General features: G+C 42.0%; 1 protein-coding gene across 1 annotated transcript; it reads right to left on the minus strand.

The window, feature by feature from the left end:
• Positions 1–8,639: 8,639 nt before the first annotated feature.
• On the minus strand, positions 8,640–20,036 carry LOC111973493 (solute carrier family 22 member 17). Its single transcript, XM_070446595.1, is given in 12 exon segments — positions 8,640–10,544; positions 10,736–10,847; positions 11,816–12,039; positions 12,523–12,628; positions 12,749–12,864; positions 13,431–13,483; positions 13,540–13,594; positions 13,596–13,635; positions 14,629–14,783; positions 15,322–15,425; positions 18,266–18,773; positions 19,572–20,036. Coding segments are annotated over 11 exon segments (1,692 nt in total). The 5' UTR covers positions 18,716–18,773; positions 19,572–20,036; the 3' UTR covers positions 8,640–10,267.
• Between the last annotated feature and the right edge of the window lie 1,041 nt (positions 20,037–21,077).

The raw sequence follows: 21,077 nt of genomic DNA on the forward strand, positions 1-21,077 counted from the left end.
ACATTTCTAAAAACATGTTCTCGCATTGTCATTATGGGGTACTGTGTGTAGATTGATGATAATTATTTTTTTAATCCATTTTAGAATAAGGCTGTAACGTAACAAAATGTGGGAAAAGGGAAGGGGTCTGAATACTTTCCCGAATGCACTGTACATCTGTAATTGAGCTGTTCTTGTCTATTAATGTTCTGTATTATGTCATGTTTCATGTTTTGTGTGGACCCCAGGAAGAGTAGCTGCTGCTTTTGCAACAGCTAATTGGGATCCTAATAAAATACCAAATATGTCTGGAGAAAACCAGGCACATCTTGTCACCCGTCTAACACCACACCTACCGTGAAGCATGGTGGTGGCCGAATCATGCAATGGGGATTATATACAGCAGCAGGGACTGAGAGATTGGTATGGATAAAGGGAGCAATGAATGGAGCCAAATACAGGAAAATCCTTAATGAGAACCTGCTTCAGAGGGCAAACGACCTTAGACTGGGGCAGTCAAAGCAATGCCGGAATGGCTTCAGAACAAGAACATGAAAGTCCTTGAGTGGCCCAGCCAAAGCCCAGACTTGAATTCCATTGAAAATCTGTGGAAAGACTTGAAGATTGCTGTTTACCTCCGCTCCCCATCTAACTTAACAGAGCTTGAGAAAATCTGCGATCCAGATGTGCAAAGCTRATACAGACATACCAAAGATGTCTCAAAGCTGTAAATGCCACCAAAGGTGCTTCTACAAAGTATTGACTCAAGGGTGATAGTTCTATTTTTCATTTTCAATACATTTGCAAACATTTCTAAAAACATGTTTTCACTTAGTCATTATGGGGTATTCTGTGTAGATGGGTGAGAAGAAAACAAATATTGAATCCATTTTGAGTTCAGGCTGTAACACAACAAAATGTGAAATAAGTCGAAGGGTATGAATACTTTCTGAAGGCACTGTGTACATCGAAAAGTAATATACTTCCTAAAAATACTATTTAAAATTGAATTAAAATAGCTAATTGTTTTGCTTTTAGTTTGAATAAAGTGTCAACTATATAGTGTTTTAATCCTACGGCATAAAGATACTTGAAGCATAATATGGTAGCTTACTGCATGTGATATGACAATGGTGTCTTCTGCTTAATGTACATTAGATCCAAGTCATGTTTATAATTTTTGAACTAGTACACTATTACCAGATTGCCCAAACATGGTTAGTTGGATTCCTGGGTATTCCTAGGGAATGAGTGGGTTTCATGGTCTGTGTCTCAAAGACTAAGAAAAAAAAGCCTTGATTTTACAGGCTTTCACTTCAATGTTTATGTTATCTCTTTTGTGTTTTTAATTCAATATACAAAATAGTGTATGTTATCAGTTGAAGACATTCAGTTGTACAACTGGCTGGGTATCCCCCTTTCCCTATCTTAATGCTTACACAATGCATGAGTTCTGATAACTTACCAGTAGTGGCATGAGAAGCCAGTAAAGAGGTGGGTAATGGTACAGCTTATTTTCTACCTTCCCCAAGTGGACAACATTGGAAGTACCCAGGAGGTCACACAGTTTTCACGCTTACTGTAGGCGGGGGAAACAAGAAAGGGAAAGGGGGATACCTAGTCAGTTGTCTAACTGAATGCATTCAACTGAAATGTGTCTTCTGCATTTAACCCAACCCCTTTGAATCAGAGAGGTGCGGGGGGCTGCCTTAATTGACATCCACATCTTCGGCACCCGGGGAATAGTGGGTTTAWTGCCTTGCTCAGGGGCAGAACGACAGATTTTTACCTTGTCAGCTCGGAAGTGTTAGTTGTTTACTTTTTTTAAATTTWATTTTGAATTACAAGTAAATAAAACATTTTACTCCTTAGTGGGAAATGGAGGTTCCTGTATTTACCATCTGCAATAATATTTGGTTGATCAGTACAGTAATGTAATTAATTCCAAATATGAATAAAGCAAAAAACTGTTTCAGTAGCCTACATGTCTCATTCATATTTGTGCATTGATGTGACACACAAAATGAAAACATGTATGGTGTCTTTATACAGTAAGATATGTAGCCATGACCTCTTGCTTAGGTTAGTTGTCCACCATTTATAGTTATAAACCTCCCATTGACATTGACGCGCCTAAAACAGTTGGCCTTTATGTTGAAACAGACGTCATGTGTTTGAAAGGGTAGCAAGGCTCTTCTGAGACACTTGTTTCATGCTTTGACACTCCCTCCAGTGTTATGGCAAGGTACAGCAATATGGCAAGACGAAAATGATTTTTATTTTACTAGGCAAGTCAGTTAAGAACAAATTMTTATTTACAATGACGGCCTACACCGGCCAGACGACGTTGGGCCAATTGTGCGCCGCCCAATGGGACTCCCAATCACGGCCGGTTGTGATACAGCCTGGAATCTAACCAGGGTGTCTGTAGTGACGCCTCAAGCACTGAGATGTAGTGCCTTAGACCGCTGCTCCACTCGGGAGAAGTCACTTTGATATTTCTGCAGTGACGCATGGGAGTGAAGTAGCCCAGGTATGGGCTAATTTTACAGTGGTAATAATTACATTGACCTCTCAGACTGAAGTGGATCCCTTGCAAGTAGAACTTGTGTTTTGCATGCAGAAAAGCAAGCACAAATTCAAAGGATCAATGCAAATAGGAGACGTGCGCGCGCACACACAACCGTCAAAATATGCTAACGAATTTGACAGAATTGATGAATTCCCCAGCCCCATACCTCAACTGGTGGTGGAGCTGCACGTTTTAATGAATGATCCTTTAGGATTGTTTAAAGTGCTAGTTAAGATTCAGCTTCATCCTAGTACTGTATCAAAGCACCACAGCATTTTCAATTTAACTGCTTTTGATTATTGGCAGAAAAATAACAGCTTCTACATTTACATTTATGTTATAAAATCTGAGAGAGAAAATGTCATCTGATGTCAGAATCCTAAAATATTCAAAACAATTGAATATAGATAAGGGCACCTTACCTCCAGTGGCTAACGAGAGCAGCCTAGCTTGTTCTGAGTAGCCTAATTGCTGTGGAGAAGTATTTTTATTTGCTGTAGAGGAGCCTGCTAATAATAGGACCTGATTCACGTCACGTCTGCAAGTAAAGACAATAATCAAACACTCCCATGAAAGTCCACAATTCCTCATAATATGGTAAATACACGCAGAACCTGCTACAATAAATAACATACACAAAATGCTTTATTGTTGTGAGTAGTGTAGGCCTATATTGTTTGCGCTTGTCCAATTCATTGAAAGTTATCTAGAATATATGATTAGCTAACTCATTAGGGAAGGTATTTTGTAATTAATGTGGCTAGATTTTGTTACCTGAAGAATGCAGAAATGCAACATGTCCTGAACAATTCTTTCCTTTGCAATCACGATGTGATGACAGATACTGTGCTCAGAGCACTGGCCTCTCTTTATAAAGAGCACTGGTGTCACTTTTAGTGCTGGTATCTCAGGAATCCCACTGCCTCAGTTATTGCAGTTGAGTGACTTTGATTTGATTCATTAATTGCTTACAGTTTACAGAAAAACCGATGAAATGCATAATTTACATAATAAAAAAATTGCATCGAAAATAGTGTGTGTGTATGCCAAAGGTAGAATGTGGGATGTAAAGAATAATGAGGCGTAGGCCTAGCTGTTGCTGTCTCACAAGTTGATGGATTGTGAGGTGTAACCTTAGCTGGGACGTTCCACAATCTTTATCGAGGGTGCCAATAATTTTGTACCTGACTATGTGTAGGAGGTGTCTTAAATAATGGGGGTGGGGGTGTAGCTGTTGCTGTCTCTCAACTTGATGGTTTGTGAGGTGTAACCTTAACTCTGTCTTATTTACACCACATTGTTTCCCTTCCTTTGTCCTTCGGTACAAATATAACCCAGTGAAATTCCTGCTGAGTGCCTTTCTCTGATTGAGGTGGACAGTTTGTGGAGTACATTGATATCTGATCTAGATTAGGTGCTATATGTTTTATCAGAGATTAATTCTACCACCTGCCTTATTGTCCAGGTCATGGAAATGAAACTCTTTTTGAGAAATTAGCTTTTAGAATTGGAAAATATTCTCTCAGCTTCATGTCAAAATGTGTAGCATAGCAGGAAACAGCAGGGGGGGCTTGCTCGAACCTTTCGGGGGGCTCGTGAAACGCCACTGTCTCTGATGACTAAATTACGGTAGATAACGTTAGCTAGCATTTGCATTTACATTTACGAAAAACGTAACATTACATACATGGCTACCGGTAGGTAACGTTCAAAGACACAGCTCACAGTGAGTGAATATATATTTTTGGGGCATAACTTAAATTCCTTACTGTCATCTCTGCAGACCATGACTAACGTCCGATAACCATACAACGTCTTGAGTGACACCTTTCGAAATCCCCATTTCTCATTGGTTCCTTTTGAAACTCCCACTTTTCCTGAGAGATGTTTGATATGGACCCCAATCTGGGTTAAAGAGACCTACATCTCCGCTAAAACCATTGACACCTGCGTGCCGTTTTCAAGGGATTGTTAAATGTTAACTATTTGGTTGTAATATAACCTCTTGAAGAGCATAGTCAGACCTACACATTTCAGATTATTCCATGCAAAAATTATTGCGCACATTGAACTCTATCATGAGAGTTATACAGCAAGTAACTGCATGCTATTCGTGATGAGTAAACATCAATGATCATGCCATTTCAGATACGGATATCTCTCAATATTGGCCATCATTGATTGGATATTTGAGTGATATAAAAAGTTAACTATACTTGACAAGTATGAGTGATTTTGCTAAATTTCCCATCTTTTGTCGGCTCTGCCTGTCAAGCAGCAGAAGGGCGCATTTGCAGTGGTAACGTTACTGTTAGCTGATGTTTACTTTGCAAGCTACCGGTAGAAACTTTGTACAGTTGGCTAATAGTGGTAAGTGGACCTAATGTAGGCCTACCTAGCTAAGTTAGCTAAAATGTTCCCCTTTTCAACATTGTGTTTAATTACGATTGCTGCTGACACATGATATAAGGCTACATTGTTTGATGGACCACATCAAATGGCTAGCTATCTAAAAGATCACGTCAGTATGGCTAGTTAACAAGCCAACTTTCAGGAGATAAACTTGCCATCTATACTGGTGATGACAGTAGTCTGACAACTTTACCAGGACGAGGATTTGCCGATGTCAAGCTATTTCCCAAATCCTGTAATCTCTGATGAAGCAAACTAAATGAAGTTGTTTGCTTAGCTTCACGTATCTGAAATTACATGATCATTAATGTTAACTGATCATGAATAGCATATAGCTAGCTACTTGCTGTATAACTCTGATGATGGAGATTGTTTTGCATGGAATAATCGGAAAAATGTGTAGTTCTGACTATGCTCAATAGATGAGGATATTATAACCAAATAGTTCTAACATTTATTTAACAATCCCTTGAAAACGGCCAACCTGGTCTCAGAGCATTTCGTATTATTCTGTACGTAAATCCGAGACACTCAATCTAGTATGATATGATATGATATGATATGTTATGTTTGGCATGGTTACATACAGTGGCGATTTTAGCATGTACATCTCGGTGGGGCAAAAAATAATAATTGTGGGATGCATGCCAGCAAAGCCACTACACAACACTAAACAATACATTAATTGCACTATAACTGTGACAAACGGTGCCCACAAACTGTTAGGGCCTAGATAAAGCTGTCCCAACAGCAGTCCATAAGGGGACGACATGCAGATAAGAGGCAATCCAGAATTTCGAATAAGACATTAATGAGCGAGCTAGGACGGACATAGTCAATATAATTATTTGTTCAGCACTTTTGAAATGTACAGCAACAGAATTCAGAACATGGGCCGTTCTTACAGTGTTCTCCCTGTACACCAAGTCAGAACCATAGGATAAATAAAGGAGGCATATAAGCAGGCAATGAAAGCTCTTACAATATTCGATGGTTACATTTCTCAAAAACAGGTTATAGGCTACATGTGCACCACCAAATCAGAACAGTAGGTGAAATTAAGAGGTGAAAGTAGACCAAATTATTAGGGTGAGGCACATGGGCTACTAACAGCTTACTACACAGCATACACTAAGTATTACTTTCTTAGCTACAGTATACATATCTCCCTGGAATATTACGTCATTTATGCAGCAGCATACAATACATTTTGGGACTTACCTTGCTGTGCTGTGCTCACTTGAACAGGAAGGCGGCGCGGCGGTCCTTCGTGGGCAAAATTTGTCATCAAACTTTGTCATCAAAGTCTGGCATTCTCTGGATTTATGGTGCTTTCAAGACAACTGGAAACCAGAGGGGGAAAAAAGGTTGATTCATGATGACGTCAGTGATCTTCAGGTCGTAGCTGTAGAAAGAGGCCCGATTTCCCGAATTTACAATTCCGAGTAGGATGAAAGTTCAAAACGTATCAGCACACTATTCTCATGCTTAATTTCAAGGTCAAAATACGCATAAAGGGAAAAGTACATTAAAAGGGAATTATGTTTTGTGAAGTAAATAAGATATTGCCATTCCTGTCGGACAAATAATAACATTAAAATGACGTTGCTGTTTCAAGTTTTATTAGTCATATGTACAGGATACACATGGTATAGGTATACACTGTCCAACAAAATGCTTACTTGCAGGTTCCTTCCGACAATGCAACAACAATAAGAAATAATAAAATAAAAAAATAAGAATTTGAACATAAAGTAATTGGCTCAGTAGAACAGAATAAACATTTTAGCATAAGTATAATACAGGAAGGCACATTTTATATTTACACATGTATCAGGGAAGGGGTGATTGGGGGGCAAGTGTTTAAATCGTGCAGTATTAGCAATAGTACATAGTAGTCTGGTAGCAGCAGTTGTGATGTGTGTGTCTGATGGCTTGTAGATAGAAACTGTCTCTAAGCCTGTTGGTGTCAGACCTCCAGCTTCAATACCGTCTGCCCAACAGTAAGGGAGTATGAACAGCTCATGGCTGGGGTGTGTTGGACTCCCTGGATGGGAGCATGGTGATGGTGATGTACTGGGCCGTCTTCACCACCCGCTGGAGAGCCTTTCGGTCGTGGACAGAGCAATTCCTGTACCAGGCCGTGATGCAACTGGTCAGTACGCTCTTGATGGTGCAGCCATAGTATTTGGAGTAGACCCCGGATGGCATGCTACATTTCTTCAGCCGCCTGAGGAAGTAGAGGCGTTGTTGCGCCCTCTTGACAAGAGGGGTGGTGTTGTTGGTCCATGTTAAGTCATCGGTGATGTGGACGCCGATGAACTTAAAACTGCTGACTCTCTGCTGCAGTCCCGTTTATGTGGAACGGGGCGTTCCCTCTACTTCCTCAAAACAACAATCAACTCCTTTGCTTTGCTGACTTTGAGGGAGAAGTTATTGTCCTGGCAACACAATGCCAGTTCACTTACTGTCACGAATCCCACCGAAGATGGTGCCTCTTCCTGTTCAGGCGGCGCTCGGCGGTCGTCGTCACCGGCCTACTAGCTGCCATCGATTCTTTTCCTTTTTTGTTTCTGTTAGTTTGGGCTGATTGGGTGCACCTGTTTTGAGTTTAGTTTTGTGGGTAGGCTATTTAAGGGCAGTCAGCCCGCTGGCTGCGGGCTTGTTTATCTGTTATTTGGTGTTGGATTGTTTAGTGGATTTATTATTTGTTCTGGACAGTTTAGTCCTGTGTTTTTGGACTCGTATTTTTCATGCGCCCGTGTTTAGGGCATGATCGTTTTCCCTGTCTACTGGAAAATAAATACACGTTCTTGAATCCCTGCTCTCTGCGCTTGACTCCTCCACCCAGTACTCCTAGCAGCTCTGACACTTACCACCTCCTTAAAGGTTGACTCGTTGTTGTTGATTATCAGGCCTACAACCGTTGTGTCGTCAGCAAACTTGATGGAGTTGATGTTGTGCAAAGCCACACAGTGGTGGGTGAACAGGGAGTACAGCAGAGGGCTGAGGACAACCCTGGGGGGACCCCTGTGTTAAGGGTCATTGTGGAAGAGGTGTTGTTGCCAATCCGCACAGCCTGGGGTCTGCCCGCCAGGAAGTCCAGGATCCAGTTGCAGAGGGTAGGGTTCGGACACAAAGCTAAGAGCTTGGAGGGTACAACAGTGTTGAATGCTGAACTATATTTACTCTTTTGAGAGTTTTCCTCACGTTTCCTCACGTCAACCTTGGGAGAGTGAAAACACCTAGTCGTCCGGAGCAGCGAGAGTCTTCCTGGATGGGTCGGTATTGTCTGCCTCAAAGCGAGCATCGAATGTGTTCTGCTCGTCTGGGAGGGAGGCTTTGGTGGGAACCACACAGCTGGATTTGCCTTTGTAGTCCATGATAGCCTTGTAGTCCTTGCCACATGCGGTGCGAGTCTGAGTTGTCAAACATCGATTCAAGTTTGAGTTTGTATAATTTTTTTGCATCCCTAATGGATTTGCGGCGCTCGTACCATCTTTATCAGAAACACTTTGAAAAATCTCTACGTTGTTTTCTGGGGGGAAAGGTGTGCATAACAAAAAGTAAATTATACAATCTTAAAACCAATATACAAGATCAATAGGATGATCTGTTAGCTTCCTGACGACAAGACCCTCTTCATCCATCAACACAGACAAGACACACAACAACCCATTGTTTACTTAACATTTTATTTTCGATTCAATCAGGTTATTAGAGTTATTAACAATTACATTGCTGTTATTGCTTAATAGATCATCTTAAGGACCTAGCAATGTCTAACAACGTATTACTGTTGTCAAGTTATTCATAGTTATTATCATCATTAATAATATCCATATTATTATTAGATTTGTTTAGTGCATTTTAAATAAACTACCAAAGACCTGCAGCGGGAGGTGTCTCTTTTCCCCTTCCTAACTCCCCAACTTCAAGCCCCCTTCAGCCCCCCCCCCCCCCCCCCACACACACCTCTGCCCAGAAAAGGTTCTGGAGCAGATCCAATCAAAAACCTGTCAAAAAAAACATCAAACAGCTAGGTCCTCAATGTTTCAAATAAACATACAGTACCAAATCCTGGCAACAAGGTGCCTGGCAACAAGGTTCCTGTTATGCACGTCACCATCACTCTATTATAGTGAGTTCCTGTATTCTAAAAAGAGAATAGCCCAGGTCTGGAAACAGCCCTTAGGCCTTCCCCCCCTAGCCTAGGGCCAAGATGCTTGTGGAGATCTGAAAGGATCAGAAAGGTATAAGCAATATCGTAATAGCTTCACCATGCCGCCTGATAAGCTGGATGGATTGTTTGTACCTAGCCAATCCTTTCAGATCAGTGCCTAAGGGGTGGGGGCTTGGGCAGGTTTCTGGGCACGGCTATAATTCAATGCTGCAAACTCTTCAGGGCATTGCCCCACAATAATATTTAGCGTAGAACTGATATAATATATAAATGTGTGTCCATTTTCTACCATACATTTCTATCTACCCAAGGTTTTCAGCTCTGAATGCACAGGCACACTCCCTATGTCTTCAGTGAAGCCCAGAGGAAGACAGGTCTGACAGCCCAGACGATCAAGATGAATGACCCATAAACAGTACTGGCTCCAAGTCACATCTGGAAATTGAATTCATATCATTTCATCACATCCAACCAAGTCTGTGGAACTACAGTACATTTAAATGTTACTTTCTCTATCTTTTTTTATTAAACTGATTGTAAGGACTCTTGGGTTTGGGGAGGTAGCCTATTAGTATTTATTTAATGCAAGTTCAAAGTTTCACCAAACTACCCTCAAGTGTAACGTTTGCTCAAAGAATCTTCAATTAATATAATTTCCCCCGATGCCTTTAAGAGCAGTAGACAAAATTGCCCTCATCTTGTCTTAGTACGATGTTTTTGCACAATACAAAGTACCCTTCCAAAAACTTCCAGAAACAAAACTACTGTTTTTTATAAATAGATAACCTAGCATTCATAAAGTTAAAGAAACTAAGTTGTAGGTATTTACAGGACCGTTTCCATAACATTCCTGCCTCTGCCTCCGTGAGCTGTGTGTGATGCCATACTCTGCCAGATAATACACAAATCAAAAGGGTCTCTCTGATGGTGGCAGTCGGGAGCATGGGCAGAAAGCATCTGCTCCCTTTACTGACACACAGGCCTTATGGGAAAGGTGAGGGGGGTGGGGGTCCCTTCAACCACCCTCCTTCATTGGCTCGGCACAACCATTTTCAGCAGACAGCTGACCCTCTTGTTCCTCTCCGCGACCTGCTGACACTCTGGGCTGGCGTTATGACATGCTAGGTCTCTGGGTTGGGGGTGGCCAGCAGGGGCACGTTGTCCCTCCTCCTCCGGCCCAGCGAGGGGCGTCGGTACTGCTCCCCGTCGGCCAGCGTCTGGGGCAGCGGTTTCCTCTTGCTCTCGGGCAGAAGCAGGATGGAGAGCACGGCCAGCAGAGCCAGGGAGGAGTACACCACATGGTGAAGGAAGTAGCCATAGTGGTTGCGCAGGTCCATGAGCGGCGAGGTGAGCCGACCCACACAGCCCAGGGCCAACACCGTGCCCACGCCAATGCCCCTGGACGAGAGGCAAAAGTTCAAAGGTTAGTGATCTCCAAGAGGAAAGATCAGGGAAGAGAGATAACATGAGGATCAAGCCAAAAATGACACCCATTAATATGAATATTAGGCCTAATAATACGTCTAATATACGGAACAAGCCTAGATGGGGAAGACTCGTGTGACAGTCTATGAGTTGCTGGTCCTTACCTGATGATGGTGGGCATGATCTCTGCTGTGAAGAGGACACAGAGAGAGGCAGCYGCCTGGGAGGAGAAGAGACCCATCACTGAGAACACAGTGATGGCAGCCTCACTTAGATCTGAGAGAAGGATAGGAGGGAGAGTTAACTTAGGACTGAACTCCACAGACTGGCTGACGATTACATCTGAAACTGAGACACGACTTTGACTTTACTGCCACGGCAGTGTCCTTCATGAACTGATATACCACCATTCAGCCACAAGGTGGTGCCATGCAAAAAATAACCTGTGCTTCCTGTATTCAATGTCAATTGAGAGTCGTAACTACTTCATGACACGTGGTCTCCTATGAACTGAATTACATTTACCCTCTATGTATTCCAGGTGAGGACTATCTATGTGTATTCTATCTATGTGTACCTAACTATGTGTATTCCAGGTGAGTAGGTAGAATTTGGCCCCTAAATCTGTGTGTTCCAGGTGAGTAGATAGAATTTGGCCCCTAAATCTGTGTGTTCCAGGTGAGGGGTAGGTAGAATTTGGCCCCTAAATCTGTGTATTCCAGGTGAGGGGTAGGTAGAATTTGGCCCCTAAATCTGTGTGTTCCAGGTGAGGGGTAGGTAGAATGGCCCTTAAGCACTGACACAGGATTATATGTTTTAGTGGATGAAAACATATCTGATCCTATATCAGTGGTTAAGGGACTATTTCTACAAAGCATTATGCCAATCCGTATTTGAATCAATTACAAAGTGCCCACCCCATCTCTGTTTTGGTAAAAAGCTGAGGGATAGGCCTGGATAAATGTAACCACTCAAATGCATAGACAGAGCTATGAATGCAAGGACTGACCATCAGTGACATCAACATTATAGTTTTAACCATGTTTTAAGGTTATACAGTGATTGTTTACAAACATTGAAGTAAAACAAGCTTATATTTTGGTTTCTGATGGGGTATAACAGTTGAACTAAGCTCATGAGGCATTTTAGTTATATTCTTCAAGAATCAATGGATATAAATCATAAATTTACAAGTCCAAAAATGGGTGTAGTAACTAAGGATTCTACCTTGAACGTCAACTTACACTCCATCAGTCCGAGGAGAATCAGAGATGCCAGCCCCGTCATCGTCATGGCGAGGAGCAGGATACCACGTCGACCACACCTGTTCACGGTTGCCCATAACAACAGCCAGGCCCCTCCTCCCGCACAGACAGAGAGTAGATAGGTCCAATAGAAGCTGGGGGCAGTGCCTCTGACATCACCGCGGAACGAGCTGTAACAGTGACTAATGCCATGGGAAATGAACCTGACAGACAACGGGAGAAGATGGGGAGGGAGAATCATGGTCTGATTGGCAACTACTGTATGAATCCTATGGGTGCCAACCTGTAAATGTTGATAGAAGCCAAGGCAAACCTTTATATTACACTATATGTAGCATATATACTACTATGTTTGGTTACCAAAATGTCGTTACATCTTATTAGTAAACGGTGTAGTTACTGTGTAGAAACACAAAGAAGTTAAACTTTCATGTACTGTATTTGTAATTGTATTTCTTATGGATCCCCATTAGCTGTTGCCAAGGCAGCAGCTACTCTTCCTGGGGTCCAAACACATTAAGGCACTTACATATAAAACAAAATATAGAACAGTACATCATATAACATTATTACACCACTGTATATCTACTACTGGTAGACCTACTACTATTACTATGTGTGTAGCTAATTAAAGTCTGACCAAACATATGAGGGCAAACTTCAAACAGCACAGTTAGGTGACTTACGAGGTGAAGCCGAGCACACATATATTTTTCCAGATGTTCCTGCTGTGTACGAGCTCTGGGAAGGACAGGTGTGGGCGAGTAGAGGGAGATAGCTCGGAGTCCAGCTCTGAAATAATGACAACACCACAAGTCACACTGGAGGCATCAGCAGAGAATAGTTTTTCTAATAAAAGTCATAAACCTCATGAAAAGACCCACACAAAAAGACAAAATGGTTCCCACACACCTGTGAAGCTCTCGTCATCCCTCCCTCTATCTCTTCTTTCACTGAAGGAATTCAGATCAGCTGATCTCTCAGAGAGGAGGAGCCAGCGAGGAGACTCAGGAAATACCCCTGGAATACTGAAACAAAACAAACATTTTCATGTCATTTTCTCCTAGCTTCCTTCTAGGTTGAAGATAACAACAGTTAAGACAAGAGGGTTGTAATTAAGCCATAAGGCATGAGAATCCAGGGATTACCGTATGATAACTCCTGATTAAGGGCTGTTCTTAGGAAKAATTTTAAATAATGGGACCGGCACTGCTAGTTAGCTTCCACGTGGAATTATTAGGTTCTTCAACCTAGGATCCACACCAAGCTATTCTCTCCCCTGGAACAGCAAAGTTCATATTTCATTTGCTCAGTGTTCAATTTACTATTTGCAATAAAAGGTCATGAGGAATGTGGGAGGAACACTGCACCTTGAAGCCAAATGCTAATGTATTCTGACTTGAGTTAATGGCTGAAATCAATACAAAGCCGGGATGCTCTCAGCAAGTCAGTTTGCATTTACTTCTTTAATGAAATGACTACCATATTCCCCTTCCGTTGTCCATAAGCTACTATCCCCCAACACACTCACTCACCCATAGGTGAGGAACAGAGAGAGAGGTAAGCTACTATCCCCCAACACACACACACTCACCCATAGGTGAGGAACAGAGAGAGAGGTAAGCTATATCCCCCAACACACACACACTCACCCATAGTGAGAACAAGAGAGGGGTGCACGCCCAGTTCCAATATCTCTCAACTACCAGAGCAAAACCCAGCAACAGCAGCTCCCCAGCAACTGTAGTTAGTCCTCCACCATGTGACTAGCAGACGTAGTGAGGGGTCACGAGTTAAACCTGTCAATCAAACACAAGACAAAACAATGAATGATTACACACTGAACATTAGTAAACAAGTTTGGTCTTTAATATACTCAAAATAGTTTTAAGATGCTATTGCCTGTGTGTGTCAGTTTCAAAAGCTTAGCAGTGGTCATGGCAGTAGTCTTTTGATGCTATTGTTAGATCTTTGTACTATGGCTCTGTGTTTTGACCAATCATGTGACGTGCCTGGATTTGAATTTTATTTTTTTATCAAATTGTCCCTTTTTTCTCTCCGTATGTCAGATGGTCCAGCACCATCCTCAGGAAATTGCTTTCATTTTTGGAGTTATCTCATTTCTGGATAAGGCTTGAAATACAGAATAAAATCATGATATGTCATATGACTGCGCAATACACATGGCCCTAACTATGACACCTATACTGAGACTACTCACGTGTGATGTAAAGGCCTAACACTGACACCAGTAGTTGAACTACTCACGTGTGATGTAAAGGCCCTAACTATGACCAGTAGCTGAGACTACTCACGTGTGATGTAAAGCCCTAACTATAACATAGCTGAGATACTCACGTGTATGAAAGGCCCTAACTATGACACCCAGTATCTGAGACTACTCACGTGTGATGTAAAAGGCCCTAACTATGACACCAGTATCTGAGACTACTCACTGTGTGATGTAAAGGCCCTAACTATGACACCAGAATCTGAGACTACTCACGTTGATGTAAAGCCCAACTATGACACCAGTATCTGAGACTACTCACGTGTGATGTAAAGGCCCTAACTATGACACCAGTATCTGAGACTACCTTCACGTGATGTAAAGGCCCTACTATGACACCAGTTAGTTAGACTCTCACGTTGACGTAAATGCCCTAACATGACACATAGCTGAGAACTACTCACGTGTGATGTAAAGGCCCTAACTATGACACCAGTAGCTGAGACTACTCACGTGTGATGTAAAGGCCCTAACTATGACACCAGTAGTTGAGACTACTCACGTGTGATGTAAAGCGTGAGGTAGACACCAGCACTAGCAGCAGCCAGGCAAAAGCGCATGACAATAAAGATAGGGGGGGAGGTAGAGACGCACACAAGCACGCCAAATACCACTGAGAGGGTCAGAGAGGTGAGTAGTGTCTTCAACCTGCCCAGTCTGAGGAAAACATAGAGAAGAGAAGATACAAAGCTCTGTTTTAGTTGTGCATAAGCACTGGCCGGTTTCATGGAAATTAAATCCAGATATAGGCCTCTTAAAAACAGGTTTAAAAACCAAGTTAACAGTCCTGGTTTATGGAATCCAAGAATAAAGCAAGTAAATAACCAGGGTCATTTCCATGTAAATACATAGTTATTTAGGGACATCTAGTCTAGAGTCTAGAAGTATATGGAAACAGCGTTCATTCAACCACATTTCTTGATTCAAGTGCAGCCCAGGCCTGAGTCTGGATTCAAGTGCAGCCCAGGCCTGAGTCTGGATTCAAGTGCAGGCCTGAGTCTGGATTCAAGTGCAGGCCTGAGTCTGGATTCAAGTGCAGCCCAGGCCTGAGTCTGAAACTGTCGTCGAAAGCTTAATTCGATGATCTTAATGAACTGAATCGTGTTGGCTAATTACATTTGCTTCATCTCACTTTAAATCCTGAAGAGGTCTCCTCCCCCCACTCTAACCCTTTGTATTTCTCAGCTCGTCTCACCTGTCAGCTGCAAAGCCCAGTCCCAGGCATCCTGTCAGAACGCCCAGGATGAAGGACACCTCTTCGACTGGAACCAGCCAGTACTGACCACACACCAAATCCCACTGGGAGAGGAGAGGAAAACAACGAGGTGGGAAACCAACAGAAGAATACAGAAAGGGAAGAGACAGTTAAACATTTTATGTTATGCACAACAACTCCATCGTTAGGACATTTTTCCAGATCATACAGAAAAAGTCATTTCAACCAAACTACAGTATATTTAAATGTAATTTCAAATATTTCCTTTAAGTGTTTGTTATGACTTGTGCGTGACTTTGTTATTACATCTCAAGAGCTCTGCATTTTCTACTGTTGAAAGCTAAGTGATTATAATTATCTACAGAGATAGCATCGTTTTTTGGGCAGTCAGGAAGCTGCTGCTAACAATACCTTATGTCATTGGAACCTATGCAGGGACGCATAAAAGCCTGTCAAATACTATCACTCATCCTCACTGGTCGGCATAGCTGCACTGTATAGTAACCTCACAAATGAGAGCATAGCAAAACGGCACAAAAACAAGTTCACAACCTGCCCAAACCGGTTCTAAACATGACTCGAAAGCATTATAATGCCCTTGGCCAAAACCTTTGCCTTGCATTTTTTTMCCCCTCTTACAGTAAACGTCCTCATGTCAAAGGAGCATATAGGCTGACATGGTGTTACAAGGCAGCTGCTTAAAGGWGCTTATTTCAGTATTCCACTGAAGCCTTATTGAATAAAGGCGTGTACTGATCAGAGCTTTTCTGGCCTCCGTGAGAAGTCGCTGAAGAAGCACCGTGGTGTTATACTGGTGGATCATGACATGGTAAAAATACACTCTGAAACCAACCACTGACTCAGGCCTTGTGTCTATGAAAAGAGTAACTGAATGATATTCCTGCCGTCTATAGGTGCATGGAAACCGCTGCTGTAGTCTGTCTCTTCAGTTAGAGTGACTCCTTGAGACCAGTGTATGTTCAGTTAACCACAGAGGGCAACAGGCCCACAGAACAGTTTACAGAAGAAGCATTGGGTATGCCACCCGCGTCACCACGCATTGGAATTCAAAACAAATAGAGCGTCGGTCCACAGCGGGCCGATTGAGAGCTTAAGACCTCCGTAGAAAAATTGGGTGTGGTGGACATTTGTCAAGAGTTCTGCCAAAGACATTAGGCCTGGTGCGTCATAAGGCATTGTAGAACAAGTACACACATCAGTAAATGAAGAAAGGCAGGATGAGTTTGGTTGTACATTTCCCATTACCTCCCTCTACGTGACTGTTTATAACATAGGCCTACTTCATCAAAGCTGTGTTAATAGTGAGAGCGTTTTTTACCGTTGCCGTGAATTTGACAGTTACTTACTGGCAGCTCATTGGCAAGTAAGTTTCCTTTTAAAAAAAACATTACAGTACACCTACTGTAATCTAATTACGGTATCAAAGCAAGTACCCTGTAATGACACACAGTACACTACTGTAAAATGTATTGTATTATACCGTAAAAAAAAGTAAATACAACTGTAATCGGAATGAATGGATCAATGGATGAAATTCATTGAGGGGAGGGGTTTGTATTTCACAGTATTTTTATGTAATTACAAGGGATACACATTACAGCATATCTATAAATATGTGGGGTAATATATCACTTGCACTTCTTGAGGCCTTAACTTATTCGGGATCGGTGTCTCATCCACAGGACGGTTGAGATAATATAGGCTAATGCGATTAGCATGAGGTTGTAAGTAACAAGAAAATTTCCCAGGACATAGACATATCTGATATTGGCAGAAAGCTTAAATTCTTGTTAATCTAACTGCACTGTCTAATTTACAGTAGTTATTAGTGAAACAATACCATGCTATTTTTTGAGAGTGCACAGTTTTGAACTTGAAAAGTTATTAATAAACAAATTAGGCACATTTGGGCAGTCTTGATACAAAATGTTGAACTGAAATGCAATTGTTCATTGGATCAGTCAAACATTGCACGTACACTGCTGCCATCTAGTGGACAAAATCYGAATTGCACCTGGGCTGGAATAATACATTATGGCCTTTCTCTTGCATTTCAAAGATGATGGTACAAAAAAATATATAATCTTTTACCAAATCTAATGTGTTATATTSTCCTACATTCCTTTCACATTTCCACAGACTTCAAAGTGTTTCCTTTCAAATGGTACTAATAATATACATATCCTTGCTTCAGGGCCTGAGCTACAGGCAGTTAGATTTGGGTATGTCATTTTAGGCAAAAATGTAAAGAAAGGTGCGGATCCTTAAGAGGTTTTAACAAAGGCTTCCAAACTGACAGTGACTACAGGGCAAATCAGACCAAAAGAACATGTTAAAATGCTCAACCATTTCATGTTTAAGACTTGCTGCCACTCCAATTATGTCCCCTATACAAATTGATGGGGCACTATAACCACATAGGAGTTAAATTGGTACAGCATTCTCACTAACGGGTGCTACAAATATAGCCTCTTACAAGGCACGCCTCAAAATATGGTAATGAGTCAGAAACAACAATACCATGTACACACTTTTGGTCAAAAGGTTTTTGGCACTCCAAAGATACGGTACGTTACTGTATTCTGTTGGGTGGATTACAGTACCATTCTAAATACAGCCATTCTTACCCAACCCACAACATTTTCCCATAATGCACCATAATTTACATTACGCTGCAGTTAAATATTTCAGAGTATTTTACTAATGCTAATACCAAAAATCACTGTATAAATTACAGTTTTCTGTTACAGTGCATGTAAGGATATCAGAACTTCACTGAAGAATGCATTATATCATTGTTAAACAATCATTCCCTGTTCCACTAGGAACCACTTGGATTCTGAGACCGCGAATTACAAACTAATCAAGAAAACAATGAAGCCGACAAAGTTCCTTGAGGTACCTCAGTAACAATGTTAATCCTCAATCCTTCTGTGACGTTGTAGTCCCAGCCAGCTTCACAGTTTTCCACCCCGGACTGGGTACCGTTGATATACTGCTTGCACTGAGACAGCCCCCCGCTGTCCCCCACTCTGCCCCCCTTCTCCCAGGGCAGGGAGGTGTTAAGGATCTGGGCGGCGGGCAAGGGTCCCGGGAGGCGGCAGTGGTGGGGTGAGGTGAGGGTAAGCAGGGCGTCCGAGGAGAGAAGGAAGGCCAGGAAGAGATTGGGCAGGATGGAGAGACCGATGAGCATCCTCTGCTTCTTCCTCCCCAGGGCCAGGACCATCACCTCCCCTGTGGGAGTCAGCGAGGGGGGAGGTGGGAGGGGGGAGGGAGTGGGAGAAGAGGGGAGGGAGGAAGGGGGAGGCGGACAGGGGGAAGGGGAGGGGACGGGGGACTCAGGTGATGTCATGACTGAGGGTCAGAGAGGTTGTGGTCAATCCTGGGGGAGTGGGAAATATGGGAAATATCTGTGGTGGGAAAACATACACAAATATTAACAAGCTTGGATTTACCATTGCTACTTTCTCCAAAAGATACTATTAGCTACAGTATACAGTTCACCTGCAGAATAAGAAGAAATAGCTCCGTGAATAGATCTGCTTTCTTATTTATCTACAGACTTGAACAGTCAGTTTTACAACTGTTTACATACTTAATTAATCATAAAGCCTGGCAAAATGATATCTCCAATCAATCCCTTAAAAGAGTCTAGAGGGAGCAATGCCAACCGCATGACATAATGTTTAGCCAATTATTCAATTGGTGGACATACCCATTCTATTACTGTTTTTTTTTTTTAAGACACGTTTTTATCTGTAGCAGGACTATACACGTGTAAGAAATACGTTGTACAGTTATATTTTATAGCCCAAGATCATGGAAGGTTTTTGGACACGTCTATACTATCCGCCATAAGGGCATGGTCCATTATACTGGCAAGGCCATGAACTAGGCTACTGCTAAAGGAATGAAGTTACATAATAGGTTTTTCAGACAGGGGAAAGTACTGCATTGAAGGAAAAGAGCCAACGCATATTTTAAGAGGTAACACAGAGCAACACACACAAAGCACCAGAAAATAAAAATTCCTAACATTATTGTGTAACATTGTAACATGAATAAAACTGACATGGTGGTGACATAATCGGTTACTGAAACAAACGCATCTGCCCGGGGCAGACAGCAAAACACATTATTTTGTAAATATACAATATTGTCACAGGCTGTGTGGCATGGGGACAGTTGCAGCAAAATTAATGACGTACCCCCTTTCCAGTATTATTATAGTCGTCGGATATTATAATAAATCCACTGGGTTAACGATTGCCCATTGTCACTTTCCAACGTCCGTTTAGGTAAAGCCAAAACATTGAAGGGGATAAAGGGAACAGTTCCGAATTGAGTTGAAATTTCACCGCATTCCCTTAACTCTTCCTATGCGTCTTCTCTCTGCCGGCTTTGGCTATTATTCCATCCTGTGACATATAGGCTTCTGTCCCGGGGTGGTGTTATATGAAGCACTGGAAACTAAAGTCCTGTCAGAGAAGATAGCGCAGGGCTTCAATTGACACCCACTGAAACCTACTTTAGGAAGCAATCCGTTTTGCTGTATTGGCAGAAAGGGTGATGCTCGACTTCTACCGTCCCTGATTTCTAACGTTGTTGCTCGACCGAAGTATATGTCCGCCGACATGAAACAAAGAAATTAAATATTAAATTATTATTTCTGACATCATCTTAAAGGGGACGGGTCACATAACTGCTGGCTGGCTGAACAAGGCGAACCGATCATTTCTGTCTCTGGGACAAAGAGGGGGTGGAAACTGCATTGGTAGAAGCGATCTCCAGACTCGTGAAAAATCGGGTGTAATCGTTGAGGAGACGTCCCCAGCTTTCACTGCAAATTGAGTCATCTACCGCATGGTGGGGCCATACATCAAAAATGTGAATGTTTAATTTTTAATGCGCACATATCCAGTAAAAAAATGTGGGATTACATAATAAAAACAGTTTAATTGCATAATTTCTTTAAATTGTTTATTCATTTATTTGCCAAGTATATTATTTATTCGATGACATCCACAAATGAACTGTGAGAGCCTTTAATATAATTTCCCTCCAAAATGCCGTTTTGGAGCGAAACGCAATAATAAAGTCAAGATAGCAGAGTAGGCTCTTTCAACAATGAGACCAACGTTGAGGAAGGTGGTCTTGATCGCGCTGTTGGGCCGGGACCAGCCCCGCCGAAAGCGCAGGTCCGTGTGGGTCCAGAAATGGTTAACCCCTTCCCTCTCCCATTAACGTCAGTATGATACACACCTGGCATGGTACATCAGGTGAGCAGGAGCACTTATTAAGGTTATATGACATACAGTTAGTATGATAACAAAGGGAAAGGKTAACCTAGGGTCCATACAAATAGTACAGTTTACCACCATGTTCACTGGCCTGACAAAATACAGGTGGGAAAAAAACTAATTAGGAAGAGAATGTGTTTTTTCTTTCATCTTGTCTTAGATCTGCAAAGGTGTAGGGAAGAAATAAGCAGAATAAGTCTAAATGAGATATTAATAAACAACTGAAACAACTGACTGAAAACATAATTTAATAAGTATTCAAGTACAGGAAAGAACATGACAGGTATGTGTGTTGTAAAAATAAAATAATGTGTAGCCTGTAATCTGTAAGAGAACAACAAGAGCATGTATTTTTGGCACAACTGCAGACAGATACAGGGACTACTCATAAAGCCTAGACGTAGTAGGGGAACT

The sequence above is a fragment of the Salvelinus sp. IW2-2015 genome, linkage group LG14 (assembly GCF_002910315.2).
Source record: "Salvelinus sp. IW2-2015 linkage group LG14, ASM291031v2, whole genome shotgun sequence".
In the NCBI taxonomy this organism is placed as follows: Eukaryota; Metazoa; Chordata; class Actinopteri; order Salmoniformes; family Salmonidae; genus Salvelinus; species Salvelinus sp. IW2-2015.